This window comes from Gordionus sp. m RMFG-2023, chromosome 1 (assembly GCF_954871325.1).
Source record: "Gordionus sp. m RMFG-2023 chromosome 1, tfGorSpeb1-WG-v2, whole genome shotgun sequence".
NCBI classification, from domain to species: Eukaryota; Metazoa; Nematomorpha; class Gordioida; order Chordodea; family Parachordodidae; genus Gordionus; species Gordionus sp. m RMFG-2023.
This window is the reverse complement of record NC_088775.1, coordinates 69,221,467-69,241,391: the sequence shown is the minus strand read 5'-3', so window position 1 is coordinate 69,241,391 and position 19,925 is coordinate 69,221,467. Positions and strand designations below refer to the sequence as shown.

Genomic DNA, 19,925 nt, shown 5'->3' with positions numbered 1-19,925 from the left:
CAAAATGACATAGATTATATATCCTTTAAACAGTGGGTGTCTGCTGATAGAAGTAATCTGGAAACAATAACAAAATCTTCTCAAGAATTTTTATTTTTTTTTTAGAAAAAATTCCACCTATGTTACGTTATTCCTTTATCGCTACCAATCAGTCATCATATATTTCAAAACTTAAACATTTTTTACAACAAAATGAATTTATGATAATTTGTGATTTCTCTGAAAATTATGCCTTTGTAATCCAAGACGCTGTTCAAGGATTTCACTGGAATAATAATCAGGCCACTATCCATCCTATGATAGTATATTATAATAATAATAACAATATAGAAAACCTTAATTATGTGGTAATATCAGAGTCACTTCAACATGATGTTATTGCAGTACATTTATACCAGACTGAAATGATAAAATTTTTGACCAATCATTTTAACAAAAAGCCATGTAAAATCTATTACTGCTCTGACTGATCGGCTGCTCAATATAAAAACAGAAAATTTTTCAGCTACATCTCATGGAAAAGGTCCATGTGACGGCCTTGGCGGAACATTAAAAAGATTAGCAGCACGTTCAAGCCTTCAGCGCACCAGTTCTGGACACATTTTAACACCATTTGATTTATATCAGTTTGCAAAACAAAATATGCCATCAGTAAATTTTACGTATATAACCAACGAACAATACAATTTAGAAGAGATTAAACTACGAGAAAGATTCAATTTAGCTCGTCCCATTCCAGGAAATCGGGAAATACATGCTGTTTTTCCTTTGAGTTTAAGTAAACTTAGATCAAAAATATATTCATATGCAAAGGCCTTTAAATTAATAATATCTCAAATGCCGATTTGTCTTTTGCCGATAATTTGTGTTTTGCTGATATTAAAGGATTCGTAACATGTGTTTATGACGATTTTTGGTGGTTAGCCACAGTACTGAAAAAGAATGAAAATACTGAGGAGATATATATTTCCTTTTTACATCCCCATGGTCCATCACCATCCTTCTTTTATCCTACAATTGAGGAAAAGATATGGTTGCCCATGAATCAAATATTAACGATAGTAGATCCTATAACAGTGACAGGACGTACCTATAAATTATCGCTTCAGGAAATTCTATTAATAAGTGCAAAATGGGATAAGATTAAAACAAGAGGTATTTTATTTTATAATTGTTTGTATATGAAATTTTATATGTTTATTTTAAAATATAGCGTCCTAATAACCATATCCGTATGGGCCGCTTCCTTATTTATTGCCCCAAGACATCATACTGGTTATATTTAATCGATTTTTTTTTATTTTAATACCGATATAAAACATATTTTTATTAAATTAAATATATTATTATTAAAATTAATATAACGCCATCTATATTATTCTTTTTTATTTATAAAAATAAAAATTTTAATAAAATTAAAAAAAAAAAATGGCTATCGAGATTTTTCATTAAATAGTTTAATATAAAGGTAATAAACATTTTTAGAGAGTATCAACACCAAAAAAATATCCCTTCCCAGGAATGTTAATTTTTTATTTTTATCGGAAATACAAAAACTAAAATTTTTTAATTTTTTTTAATATTTTCCAATGTAAAATTTTAAGGGCTATAAAATGATTTATTATTTGTAATTTTATCTTAAGTATTTTTTAAGAAAAACAAGATTTAAGAAATCACGCATTATGCGATTCTCTACTTTGAAGGCGTATATCTTTGGATTTGGTTGAGCTAGCACTCTAAAATTTAGAATTTACAAAAATATACAAAATAATTAACTATCATGCCAAGTTTCGTTTATTTTAAAGATGGTCGTCCGAAAATCACGTTTTTTTGGTCGATTTGACGTGGAATGACCCATCGGCTACTTGATATTTGAGGGTTGACTAATTCTTTTAATAAGATTTTTTATTTATATCTTATAATCTTATCTTATTCATTTTTTTAAATTGCGTTTATTAAAATGCAATTTTTTTGAATGATTTTTAAGCGTGTTTTTGTTTGGTTTTTTTCGCTGTTTTCATTTTCATTTTAAGATTTGAAAAAAATTGCTTTTGTTTTTTTTACATTTTTTACATCTTTTTAAAACTCGAATTAAAAAAAAATGATATACTTTTAATCGTTATATTATGACTTATAAGTTCGTCATATTTTTGCAGAATTTTTAATTGAAGAAATATTATTATATTTGTCATAATTTGTTTAATTAATGATAGAGAAAATTTTATATCTTGTCTGGCACTTTCATCGCCTAATCACACGGCATGATTAAAATTTGCATTCTTAATTTTAAAAAATTGCAAAATTCCTAAATTTGTTCTCTTTCACTCACTCATTCTCAACTTTACATTAATTATCATTAAGAAATCTGCGCCTAAATAGTAAATGTTGATTGAAACTTATAGCTATTGCTAACTTTTCTACAACCCCACTCCAAAAAAAAATCACAGGAAATATATTTAATTTATCACAATAGAGAGAGGTATTCATTTGTCATATCTTTTGAACGAAGTCTATGTCTCCTTATTTATACATTACTTTTTTATCCTTATTAAAAAATATTAACTTTCTTATTCTCACGCCCATAAATTTTATATTTTGTATATCTACAGAGAGATAGTTATTTGTCCTTATTTTTTTTTATTACATTTCATATTTCATATACTGTACTTTCATTATTAATTGATGTTGATCCCTTTTATTGATTTATGCATAAATTATTTTCCTTCCTCAACTTATATAATATATTACTCATACAATATATTTAAAAAGGATCTTTTCTTTACTAAAACAATTATAATATGCATATATAAAAATAAAGAACACTAGGCTAAAAGGTTTAACGACTCAATTTTTTTCATATAATATACTATTAGTGATTGCATGAAAATTCGTTAAAATCTATTTGTGAATTGAATAAATATCCAAGCCAAACACCTACAATTTTAATTATATATTTATTTCATTATAATTTGTTATATAATTTTATATTTACAAGTTAACTATACAATTATTAATTAATAATTATTATATTTATAATTAATAAAACACTTTCTAATTATGTAAAATAAAATTAATGTGTATTTGATTTACCTATGCAATTTTTTTATAGCCTATTTACTATTCGAGCGTTCAGCAGGTGGATAAAATTATGAAGCAACATATTTATGATTTGTAAATAAAAATGAACTTGTTTTTAAATTATTTATTTCTACATTTTAATATTAGTTTCTTAAAATTTAAGTATAACCCCGATTTTAAATTGAAAGTTAATAAAATACGTCTGTTCAAGACAATTCGGTCATAATAATTTCTCAAACAAAAAAAAAATTAATAAGAGAATATTCTAGTATTTAAAAAATTTCCAGATGCCATACCATCCCCACAGCTGCAGTGCAAATGAATAAATTCGCTCAAAGAATCTAATGCAATTCAACCTAGAGCTCTGCAATAAATCAGATTCTACCGCCAGCCATTATTAGAAAAAACTTTTACCCGTCTTCCATAGCCTTTAAAGTCTGTCCCGAAGTCGTTTTCAGACATTTAAATAATCTGGCCGGGCTTAAATTTTGTAAGAAAATCTAGTCGGGCCATGTTAAAAAATATATAAGAATATTCATTTAATTTATTAAAATAATTTGATGATTAAAATTTTTATTGGATTAATCAAACGAAACAATTAGTTTTTATTTTATTTAACTTTATAAAATGTTTAATTTATGTTTCATTAAAAATGGCTCACACTTAAAACTCGTGTCTAATATAAATATGCCACAGTTTTATTTTGTTTTCGAATTTTATCCATGAAAAAGAATGCATATATCATTTGGAACTTAGAGGTAACGGGTTACAAAATTTAGGTACAGGCTGACTGGTCAGCTAAATATGGGCTGATTTTTGAGAAAATGTATGCTGAACTCTGCCAGACTTTGGTAAATCATCTTTGGAATGGGATTATAAATTCTAAATAATAATAGAATCTCACTTAATTTTTTTAGGACGTTACTTAAAAATTTTAATTTATACAGATTGCTAAATAAGATAATTATAGATTATTGTAATGCAACTTTATAAAAATTATAATTGTATATTATTTAAATTTAATAATATAATAGTGAATTTAATATATATGTTTTTTTTTATATTTTGAAAGTTTTTTTTCTAAATACATTAATTTCAAATATGTATATAGGTGGTATACCCCCACTGAATAAAGCAATATATAGTAAATAATATTAATTAAACTAAACAAATATAATAATTAATAAAACTTTCTTGTTAAAATAAATAATTTTTAAAAAACGTTATACAGTTTATGTTTTTGTTATTGTATAAATTAAATTCAAAGTACTAACAAATTCGATAATTTGAATAAATACATCAAAGCGCAGCCTAAATTATTTATGATGTAAAATTAATCATCTACCACGATTTTCAGATCAATGTTATTGAAATGGGGAAAAAAATTTATTACATATATTCCTCTTTTTGCTGACCTTTGGCCCGTTTTTCCCGACCTTGGACCTTTTTTGCCCAGCCTCAGGTTGGGTCTGAGTCCAACCTAGGTCAAAAATTTTGAATAACCAATAAAAAACATATATTAAGTTGAAATTTAGTATAATTTATAATTAATTTTTCAAATAAATCATGTTCAATAAAAATATATTAATGATTTGATAAATTAGCGTTTAAATATATAAAATCTTGATCTACAGCAAAAATCTGCAAAGGCCGGGCAAAAATTTAACGGCCTGGGCAATTCATACATTAATAATTTTTGGGCCAGACCATTTTTACATAAAAATTCAAGCAAGGTCTCATAAATCACTGATTTTCTGTAAAATTTTAATAGGCCACCCCGGGCATTATAACCTTGATTTATTTTTTGAATTTGAAGCATATATTTTAAAATGGATACTATTAGAAAATAAATTACAATATATGCTTGTTTCTTTCTATTTTAATAGCTATCTAACTAAAATATTAAATCTACAAATAATATATACAATTACAAATACACAATTGATTTATAAAACAGTTGTAGAAATAGATAGCCATGGGGGAGAGTTATAAGTGCCTTAATTAACATTTTGAAAAAATTAGATATAGCTATTAAAAATGCGATGGCCTAAAATTTTACAAAAAATATAACGGGCCGGGACGGACTTTTCGTAAAATTTTAATAGGCCCTGGCATGTGCAAAAATTAACGAGCGAACCGAAACTGGTCGAGCTCTGCAGATTTCTAATCTACATAGATAAAAACGACAAAAATAGTTTATAATTAAACTACACAATAAAAATAATAGTTAACAATTGTAAAATAATATTGTGATTTGATTTTGGGTAAAATGATTATCTCTTTATTAAGGTTTAATTGTTGGCAGGTTAGATTATAGTTTTGCATAACCAATAATTCGACCTCGGATGTTGTGAGAAGGAGTCTGTTACACTCCTTTTTCCAATCAGTCTTCACCTAAAAATACACTCACATGAAGCATAGAAAAGTAAAGAAAAAATATCTTGATACATTTTTTCAAGATAGAGGCTATCGTTTTCATTGAGAAATCACGCCAATTTTTCCTACGCTTTCAAATCTCTAATTTTTATATGTTTGGAATCGTAAAAATTTGATAACAGCTATTCCTTGAAATATTATCTTAATCGATTTTAAAAGCTTTTATTTATTTAAAAACCCATCAAATTAAGTTTATTGGTGTTACAATATTTCGCCATAAATGGGATCTTTGAAATCATATTTTAATACCAAGTGTACTCAAATTTCTTTTCTTTAAATATCTGCTTCATATAAAAAAAAGGAAATTAGTATTACTTATTATTGTAGGGTTAATTTCAAAAGAAGCATCAGATTGGGGGATTATGAGCATCATTTATGCTTAGGGCATGGACTTCAAAATTTAGTTACAGTTGATGGCATAAAAAAAGCCGCCAGGATTAATATTCTGATTAAAAAAGATAGAGAAATCATTTCAGCCCTCAGATATCGAGTAGATGTTTTGGAATGTGAAATTGAGGATATTATATTTTAAACGTAATTAGCGACACTACTTAATCCGAGATTTGAAAATCTTATAAAATTTTCAGAATATGTAAATTCGAATTCTACCAATCATTGCAATTTTTAATTGGCATTTAAAAATTTTAGAGTATGATAAAATAAACGCACAGGGTGAGATACAAGTTGAAGATAATGTGCAAACATCGTTCATATATGGCTAAAATATCTATTAAACTTCTCTTCCAAGTAACGATTATAACAACATAGCAATATAGAAGAAGAATGCCATTTTGGTCAGCCAACATAATATTCCAGAAGAGGATGTACTAACTTTTTTGGGTGACTGAAACTTCCTATGCTTTCTAATTTAGATAGGGTTCTTTGTATACATGCAACCGGTACACCCAGGTGAATAATTTTTTCCATCACTGGATTAATACTCAATGTAAAAACACTAATCTTGATAAAATACTATTTATTCATGACAATTAATAATTTTACTAAATCTGATTTCTAATGCAATTTCTTTCTTTATATTTTTGCTTGGATTTCAAATTTATATTTTAATTTGTTTTAATAAAAATCAATAGAACATTACAAATAAATATGTGTTGTTTATATGACTCTGATCGTAAAAATGCAATTCCTTTGTTTATTTCTGAGAATAAGAAAATACATAAATTTAAATAGGAGAGAGACAGAAATTTTTTAAATAAATAGCACTTCACGACCACCACTTATTTATTAGGTGGCGGCGAAATCGGCGCGCCGCCAATCCCCGATAAAAAATTTTAAAAGACGCCATGAATTGAGGCTTCGGCGCACAGGTCTACCCTTAATATCATAAAAGTATACTAGTAGGCTGACATTTTTCTCAAATATGTACACTAACTTTAGTCTGTTTTCGTAAAAATCGAAAGAGGTCTGCCCAGTCATTAACGATTTGACATGGAATGACCCACCTATATGTGGAAGCAATTATTTTTGAAAACTTTCCCCCTTTTCAAATTAAATAGATTATTAAAATTTGGAGGTGTTTTGGTCCGGGCCTTTATGTCCTAGACACTTCTGGCCGACTCCAAACCACCTTACCCTCCTCTAGATTCTCTATTAAATTTTTTATTTTAAAGAATAATGATCATTTTTTGGGGTTGAGGGTTGGTCTAGTTTGTTAGAAACAGATTTAAAATATACACAACATGTTTTATTTAATTAACTTAAACTAAATTGAATTAAAACCATATTCTTATTTTTTTGAACCATTAAATCGTAGGTGGAATCATTTCTTACAAGACCCGTTATTTTTTTATAGTTATAACGGTAGGTTTACTCGTTTTAAAATTTGGCAATGATAATGCACTACTTGATCAAATCGCAAATTTTTTAAAAAATATATTTATCTTAAAAAAATTTCTTTGGGCAAAATCAAGTGATCGCCGTTCTAGATTTTTGGATGATAATATAGAAAAGATTTTATTATTTAAAAAGAAAAGTATTCATTTCAATTAGAGTTGAAAAATGGTAACGATATCATGCTATTTTTTGAAAAAAAATAGTGACACCCGTTAATTATTTGAAAAAGAATAGCGATAACGCAATATTTACTTTTAAAAGTAGCGTTTAATAAAATTGTCAGGTGTAGTACCATACCAAAGATTCCAACCTGTAAGCCGATATTAACTCTTTTAACAGAACCTAACTAACCATTTAAAATTTTGTCATCCGAACCTGAACCAACCCTTTAAAAAGGTTTGTTTGTGAATTGTGTATCGTTTTGAACCTTTCGTGATATCCTATTTTTTAAAAAATTATTAATTATTATTTTCAGAGTTGTTAAAAGATACTTTTTAAATGGATTAGATATAGGTACAAATTACATGGTCTAAAAAGTTATCTACGTATAGATAACTTTTTAAAAATGTTTCTAGATACATATACAATTTTTTTAAATACTCTTATATAAGGTTTGCATAAACCTAAATTAGGATTATATTGTAAAAATTCATGAAATGAGCTAAAAAATTTATTGACTCGATATCACATTTATCAAAATATAACTAAAATAATGATTTTTAGATTTTAATATAATATATGAAAATATATGATTAAATGATTATAAATAATTATTAGATTTCAGTAATAAAATATTTTCAAAATTTTGGTAATTAAGGCATCCTCGTTTATCTGTAAAGACATTTTAACTACACTAAAAAAAGTCTTTCTAGCTGGGCGCTTGAAGGGATTGTGGTGTTATATTTTATGAATAATAATTTTATATCAGGATATTTTTTAAAAATACTAAAATCTTGACATTTCATTTTTGAAATTTTTTTTTAAAATTTGTTATCAAAATTTAAATCATTATTAACAATCTCTGCTACTGTGGGGTACTGGAAAAAAATCGAATATTAAATTATTTGTTTTTTTCTTATATTTGTTTGCAATCAGTTTAAGACTTTGATAATTCATCAACTAATCTTTGTATTAATTGTTTTTTTATAGTAAAATTAATATCCATTTGTAACAAAAAAGGATGGAGCATAGTTACTATAATATTTTCATCCTCAAATATTGTCCCATTAAACCTTGAATTATTAAATATAGATTAATTTTCCTATCGTCTATAGACATCTAGGAGTTGTAAACAAAATCTCATGTTCATTTGTTTAAAATTTTTCAATTTGATAATTAGCTGTGAAATGGTTGCACAGTAATAAGCTGTGTACATATATTTATCTCCCTGCAAAATATCAAGAGAACTAGCTACTGGCTTCAATAGGTAATTTAAAATAATGTTATAAAATTTTATTTATAACTTACTAAATAATATTCATGAATAAAATCACATTATATATATATTTTATTATTGTATTCTTACTTAATATTTTTTAATATAATATATTTAAATTATATGCTCATATGAAATAAAATTTGCATTCAAGTATTTTTATTTATAATATAAAAAGAGTTAAATAAAAGTATATCAAAATGTATCTTAAAAGTATCTACAAACAGATACAGATACCTCTAAAATAATATCTAGATACAGATACAGATATTTAAAATCTATCTAGATACAGATATCGCATTTTTATATCTAGATACATTAACCATTGATGATTTTGATTGTATGTATCAATATTTGCATATTTTTGTATATTGTTTTTGACGGTTTCAGCTACCCAAGTTGGCATATAGACGATGTGTTCTCAACCATAGAATTTATTCAATTTCTTCCTTATAGATGTTGTGACAGAAGAGAATTTTGACAATGTTTTAATTGTATTCGGCTTTATATTATTTTTTGGGGAATAGTGATACATTTTTTTATAAAAATGTGCTTCTTCTTAACATATTTATAAGCTTATATGCTAAAATATACGAACTGGTTTTTAAAAGTTTACCCAACCCTGTTTTTTATATACCATACTTGTATGAAGGTTATTTTTATCTGAACCTAACCAATATTCGTTACTCTTCGGATCCTTGATCAAACTAAAATTACTACATTATAAAATAACATTATATTGCATTGTATCACTTATAACTTTGACAAATTGTCCTTCGAAAAAAATATTCATATATTTATTACAAATAATTTGACACCTAGCATTCGCTTTTAGGGGAAAAAAATTAGATGGATTTACACATTTTTTTGTTAGCGAAAAGCTATGACACGAAACACACTTTGAAAAGGAATTTAGTTTAATTGCAAAATGTTCTTCCCATTTAGATAGCTCAGGGTTAAACGGATAAATTTTATTATTTTTTATGATGATTATACTTGAAATTATTATCTATCATTTTTCCATTATATTTATTTTTTTACTATTTGCGAACAAATTTTTTATGTTATAACCGTTAGAATAACGATAACAATACCGTATCTAATAATGTAAAAAAAACTTTTAAAATTTAAATAATGCATTCCAGGAGAGAATGGTTGCCAAAGATCCTCCAAGCTTTTATCTGGAAAAATTATCCGCCTTCATGGATCCCAAAGCGAGCAAAATTCTTAAAGTAATTTTGTTATATATTTTTTATATTTTAATTTGCTAATATGCTAAAGAATTAGGGTTGAATATTTTACGATCTCTATTACATTTTCTCCCCAAAAGTGACATTTACAATATTTTTATCACCGATTTTAATTTCCATGATAAATCAATCACTTGTTTGCATTGGTTTTACTTATAATATGCTCAAAAATATACTACGCCATCAAGTATAAAATATTTTTTGCCTGCTGGGCTTCCCTTTTAAGGTTTCTGTAATTATTTTAAATATCTCTATTTTTTCCTTTTATTTAATCGAAAATATACTACTGTATGAAAATTTGTAGAAACGTAAAAACCAACCCTGCCCATCGTCAACTCAAGTTTTAAGGGACTTGGAAATATCTTTAAGGACAAACAATATCGAGTAACAACACAAACATTTGAACAAATTATGAAATTTAATTATTTTTCCCTTTTTTTAGATGGGTTAGAGAATTTTTAAATCAGCAAAACAGCGGATTAGATATCTTAATTCAATATTTGGGGCTAGCCAATTCGGAATTACAAAAGTATTTTTTTTAAATAAAATTTCATTACGTTATATTTTAATATGTTAAAGTAATGCCCTACATATGTGTATTGATATAATTATATCTATATACATTTTTAGACATTTCATACGCAACCCTTATTATATTATAAGTATATCACTCTACTTTTTATAATAAACAAAGCAGCATCTACCTTTCTTAATATAATATTTTTGAGCGTTTCATCTCTTTAAAAAGTCTGCAATAAAAAAAAATATTTTGATATTATTGTTAGCTATTTGATTTCTTTAGCCTTGACACTTGAAATATTTTTACATATATATATATATATATTACTCAAGAACGTTAACATCCCATCATCAATCCAACAACCAAAATCAATACTTTGACACTCATTACGGTCATCTCTATAGAAATATGCCCCGTTATACTCCACCAATCGACTCTACTATTAATAATTCACCTTATCTTAATGGAGTCAGCTCAAACAAATCCAGCAATTCTGAAAAATCTAGCCCTAATCATGCGCAAAACGGGTTTACCCCACATCATTCGTCACCCGAAATTGAGGGCAACTTACCCGAGAATAATAGAAATTCTCACAATTCTGTCAGAAAAAGTCATCACAGCAGCGGTAGTGGAAAAGATTCCAAACTTAACTGGTATATAACATAACTCTGACCAAATTGCAAAATATTTTAAACCAAAAAATATTATTTTCCTTTCAATTTTTAATATTTTTTAATCTATATATTATTCGCTTATTATTTATATTTACTCCTATGATATCGAACATACTGTCCGATTTCATAATCGAGATTAATTCTTCGAAATACTTTTAAAGTGTATTTTTTAAAAAACCTTGACCTCCTTAATGATAATACTATACAACTTTTAACAAATTGCACTAATTCAAATATAGCAACGTCGATTCAATTTCGAATTGCAACCATCACTCTAACCACAGTTCATCCGTTTCACCCTTAAACGCCATCATAAGCTCCCTCGTCAATCTAACTTCTTCTAATTCGAACAACACATTGCCTCCCCACCATTCTAATCAGTGCACCCTTTTCAGTGAAGATCCCTCCAACGATGTGCACCTTTGCATTATGTGCCTTCGTGCTTTGATGAATAATAAAGTTTGGCTAAAAGATTTAATGGATAATAATTAAAGGAAGAAAAAAAAGAAAGAGAGATGGAATAAAAGAATACAAAATGCTATCTAAAAATATCTTAAAAATAATTGTTAGTTTTTTATAGCATGTTTAAATTACTTATTTGGGATCAATAAAAGGTAAGGATCGTATGGCATTTATCTGTTAACAATTTTTAATCTAATCTATTTTATATTTATAATTTTTTTTTTAAATAATCAATAAATAGTTTTGGAAATTTGCATAAGATTTAATATTAATTTAATAATATTTTTTTTAAATAATTATTCCCTAACCCGCTCAAGTATGGTTTCAATCAAGTCATCAGCCATAAAGAGGCCATAAATTACATCGCTTTGAGCTTAATGCATAAAAACTACAGGTTTCAATCTATCTTGCTTAATCTTAAATTTTATGTTTAATGTTTTAGCGATATTTTAATACGAGGCGGATAATATAAATGGGGTGAAATAGATTTTACCAATTTATAAAAAAATATATTCCTCATATACGAGATTAATTCTTAAACATTTTGTTAAATTTAAAGCTAATTTTTTTTTATCGATATTCGTGAATTTTATCTTCAAGATAGGTATTATAAGATATTGCCAAATTTTTTTGACGAAAATGTTTTAAAGCCAATCAGCAAAGCATCTAATCTAAGTTAGTACAATATTTATTATTTTTTTGCAATCCTAAATATAGAACCAAGGCACAAGTTTTGGAATTGTTAGCTGCCGTATGCTTAGTCAAAGGTGGTCACGATATTATACTGGCGGCTTTCGATTATTTTAAAGAGGTATATTATTTATCAGAGACCTGCATAATGCACAGTTTGAAAAAAAAAACTTCCAAATACAAATTTGCCCAACCCGATTTTTTTTTTGGCTGGCACAGGTCGTTTTATTTTTATGATTGACCCGTATTGATAATTTTGTAAATTCGAGGGAAAATCGAAAGATATAAAACAACAAATGAATAAATATTATTGTATGATTTTCCAAGATATAATTTCATTTTATATTTAGAAAAGTTAATTCCATTCCCCCTCCCTTTTATTATTTTTTTAAAATGTATTAATATTCTTCACAGTTCGTTAGTTATAATAATATTTTTTACATTTTTTAAATCAGGTTAGCAAAGAACAGCACAGGTTTCAGACTCTAATGCATTACTTCAAAAACTACACGGGGGATTTCAACGTAGATTTTATGGTCGCGTGTATGCAATTCATAAATATCGTGGTTCATTCCGTAGAAAATATGAATTACAGAGTAGCTCTTCAATTCGCCTTCACCAAAATTGGTCTCGATGATTATTTGGAAGTATGGCAGAATTTATATTTTTTTTAATATATATTTTTCTTCTTCTCCGTTTTATGGCGATTTCCAGGTTTACCCGGGTAGGCCAGTTTTCCCTCTGATTTTTCTTTTCCATTTTTGACGGTCCTGAGCATCAATACTTGTAAGATTCAAGCTTCTCATATCCGCCGCTATCACATTTGTCCACGTCATCTTGGGTCTTCCTCTAGGTCTTGATCCTCCTACTTCCATCATTGTGCATCTCTTTACCCAGTCATCTCTTGTCATACGTTCCACATGCCCAAACCATCTTAGTCTATTTCGTCGCATTACCATACCAATCATTTCTATACCTAATCTTGCTCGCAATTCCTTGCTAGTTTTTCTCTCTCTCAGAGATACCCCACACATCCATCTAACCATCCTCATCTCTGTTCTTTCTAATTTGGCTTCGTGAATTGCTTTCATTGCCCATGTTTCACCGCCATAAACTAAACAACTCCTCACGCAGCTTACGTAAACTTTCCCCTTTAACTTCAGAGAAACTTTTTTATTTGTAAGAATAGATGACATCTCTCTGAACTTCTTCCAAGCTTGTCTGATCCTTGCAACAACAGCAGAATCTACACCACCATCTGCGTTTAGCATATCACCTAAATAACAAAACTTATCCACTTTTTCTAGGGTTAACCCATTGCCAATATCCAGACCACCATTTTTTAGGTTATCATTATTATGTATCCCTTTCATGCATGTTTTACAAATAAAGGTCATTCTTTCTAACATCAAACTGCCTTTTTTCCCACTACATCTTTTATGTACCCATTTCTGGCATCTGGTGCATTGGATAGAATTTCTAGCAACTCCTTTCCCACATACACCACAAGGCCACTTACCTGATTCTTCTATCTTTAGATTTTCCCCACCAATCATCACCTTTGTTTTTGATGCATTCATTTTCAGGCCCTTTGCTTCCATAGTCATCTTCCATTTACTAACTTTATCCCTCAATTCTCCCTCACTGTTTGCCATTAATACAAGGTCATCTGCATATAATATCTCCCAGGGAAGTCCTTCACGCATTTCTCTAGCCACCACATCCATTACTAAGATAAATAATAATGGACTCAGCACGGATCCTTGATGAAGTCCTACCTTCACCTCAAAGCTGTCACTATCACCATGATCCGTCCGTACTGCTGTTTGTGCTCCAACATACATTGCCATCACTGCGGTAACTAACCATTCCTCCACACCGGATTTTCTCAAGGCCCATCTTGTAATCTCACGCGGCACCCTATCAAATGCTTTCTCCAAATCAACAAACGCATAATAGAGTTTCTTTTCCTTCGCAAGATACTTCTCCTGAATTTGTCTCACCACAAAAATTGCATCTGTCGTGCCTTTTCCCGATGTAAAACCAAACTGCATTTCATCAATTTTGATTTGTTCCCTTATCCGCTTTTCTAACACTCTCTCAAATACTTTCATTGCATGTTCCAAGAGTTTAATAGCTCTGTAAGACCCACAATCTAAAGGATCACCTTTCCCCTTGTATACTGGGATAATTATACTTCTTCGCCAGTCCTCGGGAATAGTACCTTCTGTGACAATCTGATTTGCTAAATTCATTAACCATTCAATCCCTAAATCATCAGAACCTTTAAACATCTCTGATACCACCATCGTTAAACCCGATGCCTTCCCTTTCTTCATCTTTTTCACTGCTCTCCTTATCTCGTCCTTGCCAAATTTACACCCTGGACCTTCTACCTTTGCACAACTAATATTATTATTCCATTCATTTTCTTCATTCAAAAGTCCTTTCATGTAAATCTTCCAGGTGTTCTTAATACCACTACTATCAATCGTCATTTTTCCTTCCATATTTTTCAAACACTTTACACCTATCACATCCTGCCTCTTTTTTGACATCTGTTTTGCCATTCTAACCATATTTCCAATTCCATCAGCGCATTTCATTTCTTTAGCAAACTCGTGTCTTTTTTTTCTTGATCCTTCGCTAATTTCTTAGCATTTCTTTTAGCCATCTTGTAAATATCATTATCACTATTTTCTTTGCTATTATACCATACTTTGAAACACCTCCGTTTCTCATCCACGGCTTTCGCTACCTCTGGGCTCCACCACCAAGTCTCCTTATGTCTAGGCGGCCCTTTTGTCCATCCACATACCTCCTCAGTTGTCATTACCCAAGCTTTCTTCATGGCTTCCCACTTGTCATTCACCCCAGATGCTTGTGCCACCTCCGCCTCCCTAATCGCTAATGCCATATTGAATTGACGTCTAGCATTCTCCTCCTTCAATTTCCAAACCTTCAGCCTTGGGACAAACTTTCTTTTAGTGACCCTGGCACCTTTAAGAGTGAGATCTCTTACAACTAGTCGATGCTGATTTATACATTCCTCTCCCGGTATCACTTTCACATTTTTTATTATACATCGATCACATCTCCTTAATAACAAGTAATCCACAACACTTTTGGTACTACCCGACTTATAAGTCACCAGCTTCTCTGATTCTTTCTTAAACATTGTATTACAAACAATCATATCCATAGCATCACTAAATTCTAAAATCCTCTCTCCTTCCAAATTTCTCATGCCGTAACTGAACCCTCCATGTACTCCTTCATAACCCTCACTACTCGCTCCCACATGTCCATTCAGATCGCCAGCCAGGATAATCCCCTCTTCATTTGCCAGTCTCGATGTCACCCCCAATAGACTGTCCCAAAATACATCTTTCTCTTCTTCACTTCTTCCAACCTGAGGAACATATGCCGAGATCATATTATATAGCTTTCTACCAATAATCATCTTGATAACCATTATCTGGTTGTCTAGCCTTCTCACTTCGACTACTTTGTCTACCAATTTCTCCGCAACCAATACCCCAACTCCAGCCTTACCATCATTACCTCCTTGCCAAAAGAATTTATACTTTTCGCTAGTCTTGCCAATCATTCTGGTCCCATTTCCTTTCCATCTAGTCTCCTGTATGCAGCACACATCTATATGTCTTCTGTGCAATACATCGACGACTTCTCCCGCTCTTCCCGTCATACTCCCAACATTCCATGTCGCGACCCTAACTCGATCACCCGTAAACTGGTTTCTCCACTTTTTATTAGGTCGTTTATGGCCGTCATAGGTTTCATTTTCATGAATAGTGGTTCCACCGGGTTTCCCATCCTTCTTTTTGTCGTAGGCGGATGAGGAGGCCCACGGGGTACTTTGGACTGTACCCCGCCCATGCTTTGTTAGGGAAATTTCTGTAGCATGGTTTTTACAATCGGATGCCCTTCCTGACATCAACCTCTTTAAGTGGTTTTTACACCCCGTCGAGGAGACGGTGATCCTATTCTAGACCCAGATCACAGGGAACCTTTTAGACCTCCATTTGCCGCCAAAAGACGTTGCCACTCTCCCGCCACGATGAGGCTGAAGGTAGGATTTTGGGAGAGATTTTTTTTTTTTAATATATATATTTTTCCTCTATTTTTTCTAACTTTTTTGAAATATTATAATCGCAAAAGAAATTGAAGCATACGGAAAGCGACCAGTTACAAGTGCAAATATCCGCTTACCTCGATAACGTGTGCGATGTTAGTGTGCTGATGCAGGAAGCCGAAATCAAAAATTCTGCGCTCGAACAAGTGGCGGATCTTCAAGAACAGCTAGAAAATGTACAAGATAATATATTTTTTTAATTTAGCAAAACTAATATTAGGATTGAATATTTAGACAGTACTGTAATGATTACAATATCTGTGTGATGCAAAAATGGGCTGAAGAATAATTTAAAAATTTAGTATCATGAGTTGGAAAGAATTGTTTGTAATAAATATTTTTCTGACCATTCTTAAATGAATGACAGCAAGAAAATTAGGTATACATTTTTGGATTAAATTTTGTTCAATATAGTATCTGATCTATTTTTCGTTTGAGTCCTTTCTTTGAGTTATTACAAAAATATTAATATATCACAAATATTATTACCAGGATTTTGTATCATTACTATAAAATTTTATTTAAAAAGGGTATCAGAGTATATATAAATTAATATATTTAAAAAATAAGATATCTAAATAACATTTATAATTTTGTATAGTTAAATGAAAAATTGGTGGAAACTGAAAATCAAGCCATGGCCCGAATTGGTAAATTATATTTAAAAATTTATATTTACCGCATTTTAAGCTATTAAAATCTGTTATTATTTTTAAAAAAATATATATTGTACATTATTTTCTATTAATATTCACTATCTAATTTACTTATACACTGTATAAGGGACATATAACTTTTTTTCGATTTTGTGTCTTAAATTTTATCTTTTAGAACGTTAATAGGGTATACTGTAGTTAATTTTTTTAAATCATGAATGAGAAATTGGGATAAATATTGCAAAAATTGAGTATCTGAATTTTCAGAGTTTGCTATCTTTTTGAATCGATTTTTTAAATTTAATATTGTCGAATGTTAGCACATTATATGGTTATGATGGTAAATTACAATGACCAAAAAATAAATAAGTAAGGTTAGGCAGGTTGTATATCTCTAATTTGAATCTCTTTATGTTTGCTTATTACTTGTACTTGATTTATTTGTAGAATTTTGACTATATTCTATTTTTAATATATTTCGATTTAGTTGAAATGCAGACATTTTTGGAAACGATAACTAAAGAGAAAGACGAAATCAAAGTAATATTTAATGTGCAGTTAATTAGTTAAAAAAAAATTTTTTAAAGATTGAAAGATTATTAATTTATTATTCATAAAATTCTTATAAATAATAATTCAGAATGTGTTCTTCGGTTGGATTTCTACAACTTTTGTTGATTGTGATAACCTAGCAAGCAATATTATTTTTATAATATCCTTATCGAATCCGTATTAATCCATGCTATTATTCCACTAATAAGTCTCTTCATTAGCTATTATTTGTAGTATTGTTTCGATGCTTAGAGGATTAGTCGGATTTGAATGATATAATCGACAATTAAATCTTTAGTATCTTGTTTGAGATATAAATATTTTTGATCGAAAAATTTTTTTTTAGAAAATGTACGAAAAAGCTGATTACGAAGCGAGCACTCTCAAAAAAAATTTCAACGATAAGGAAAGCGATTACATGCAAAGGCAAAGGGAGTTGGATCAAATTATGCATGTAAATTTAAGAAAAATATTTTATAAACATCTAAAGAATTTGTTTTTTTGTTGTAAAATTTAGAAAAGTAAGTATATTGTTATTTTTATTTTAAATTATGACATCTGGTATATATGTCTAGGGGGGAAAAATTTGTTTAAAAACTAATTAGTTAAACAAATTAAATTAAAATCTTTTCCAACAACTCTTTTTTCCTAGGAATACCTATTTCTCAAAGAACAATTAGTCCACCGAGACGATCCTTCATCCCAACCTAATGCCTTTTTATCCCCATCTTCTAAATCACCAAACAACAACGATTTCAAAAACTGCAATCAATTTAGCGTCGCGCTTCCCCCACCACCGCCGCCACCCCCGCCTCCTTTACCCTTCGATGGCTCTATATCTTCCCATTATAATCATATTTATAATATGAATAGCGGATTTATCAATAATTTGCCGACGGTGGCTAATATCAATAACAACCTCGTTAATAGCAAAGGCAACATTTTGCAACACCATCACCACCACGCTATAGTACCCAATATACCGCCCATTGGAAAAGGGCTAGATAATTCTTCAAACCCTAATAACGAAAGTTTTAAAAAATATATGATGGTTTTAATATTTATAAATAATGCTCAAAAATTTTGGCCGTGCTATTTAGAGATAGGCTCGAACCGGTTTTCATTTAAGTTTTTTTGCTTCCTGAAACATATTTTACGGTTTGCCAAGTTGGCCTGTAATTATTTTTGCGATGGAAATGCATTATTCAAGGTTTTAAAAATTCCAATGGATTATGCAGATTATGATATTGCCTAGGTAGTTATAATTACAGAAATTTATACTCAAGTTTGCTATATATTTTTTTGATATAGCCATGACTATCAAAAGGAGAATCGAAACCAAATACCGATTACCCATGTTAAATTGGATGCCACTCAAGCCGCGTCAACTGAAAGGAACTATTTTCAATGACCTGGAAGATGAAGCCTTATTAAATGTATAATATCCTTGCTTAAAAGAAATTCATCAAATTTTTTTTGGACTTAAAAATTATATGATTTATAGAAAACAACATTATTTTAAATCAATATCTATATGTTCACAACATATAAATTATTTCCTTACCTTGCTTATTTTGTGTAGAATAATAAAAAGTTATTATTTAAATTGCTAAATTTGAATTTTAAAAAAGTTGCTACAAATTATCTTTGACTTTTATACAGAGGAAATAACATTAGTTACTAGAAAAAAATATTAAAACTCTTCTTCCCACATTCGGTATCTTAATATTACAATTAATTGTGAACTAACAGGTGATAGATTTTGACACATTTGAAGAACTCTTCAAATTGGGATTGCAAAAGAATGATTTATCCAATCCTCTTAATAATTCGCATCCCGCTAGGGAGAAAGATGGAAATCTGAATAACATAGATTGCAACGGAAATAATTTGATAAGTAATGTGAACGGCATTATGAGTTATATGGGATTCGGTAAAAATAAAGGAAAAGATCTAAATACTGTATTGGAATCTACTAGGATAAGAAATCTGGGTAATTTTTAATTTATTTCCTCTTTTGTAAATGTTGTTTTTGAAGGAGGGGGGGGGGGTGTTGGTTTAATAAATGTAAAAGAATTTTTTTTCATTCAAATCTAATGTTCTATCATTTGCGAGCCAAAAAAACATCAGGATTAAATAAATAATACTGGCCTGCTCAGATT

The 19,925-nt window shown here is 29.3% G+C and overlaps 1 protein-coding gene across 1 annotated transcript in view; it reads left to right on the top strand.

The window, feature by feature from the left end:
- Nucleotides 1-19,925, top strand: part of LOC135922288 (formin-like protein 2) — a 48,777-nt gene that overhangs the window by 20,131 nt on the left and 8,721 nt on the right. Inside the window, exons 3-17 of the mRNA XM_065456693.1 lie at nucleotides 9,949-10,035; nucleotides 10,358-10,437; nucleotides 10,496-10,582; nucleotides 10,906-11,226; nucleotides 11,487-11,706; nucleotides 12,027-12,103; nucleotides 12,427-12,520; nucleotides 12,855-13,046; nucleotides 16,582-16,731; nucleotides 17,157-17,205; nucleotides 17,699-17,751; nucleotides 18,110-18,217; nucleotides 18,416-18,794; nucleotides 19,075-19,199; nucleotides 19,516-19,756. Coding sequence (XP_065312765.1) covers nucleotides 9,949-10,035; nucleotides 10,358-10,437; nucleotides 10,496-10,582; nucleotides 10,906-11,226; nucleotides 11,487-11,706; nucleotides 12,027-12,103; nucleotides 12,427-12,520; nucleotides 12,855-13,046; nucleotides 16,582-16,731; nucleotides 17,157-17,205; nucleotides 17,699-17,751; nucleotides 18,110-18,217; nucleotides 18,416-18,794; nucleotides 19,075-19,199; nucleotides 19,516-19,756 — 2,263 coding nt within the window. The remainder of the gene's footprint in view (nucleotides 1-9,948; nucleotides 10,036-10,357; nucleotides 10,438-10,495; nucleotides 10,583-10,905; nucleotides 11,227-11,486; nucleotides 11,707-12,026; nucleotides 12,104-12,426; nucleotides 12,521-12,854; nucleotides 13,047-16,581; nucleotides 16,732-17,156; nucleotides 17,206-17,698; nucleotides 17,752-18,109; nucleotides 18,218-18,415; nucleotides 18,795-19,074; nucleotides 19,200-19,515; nucleotides 19,757-19,925) is intronic.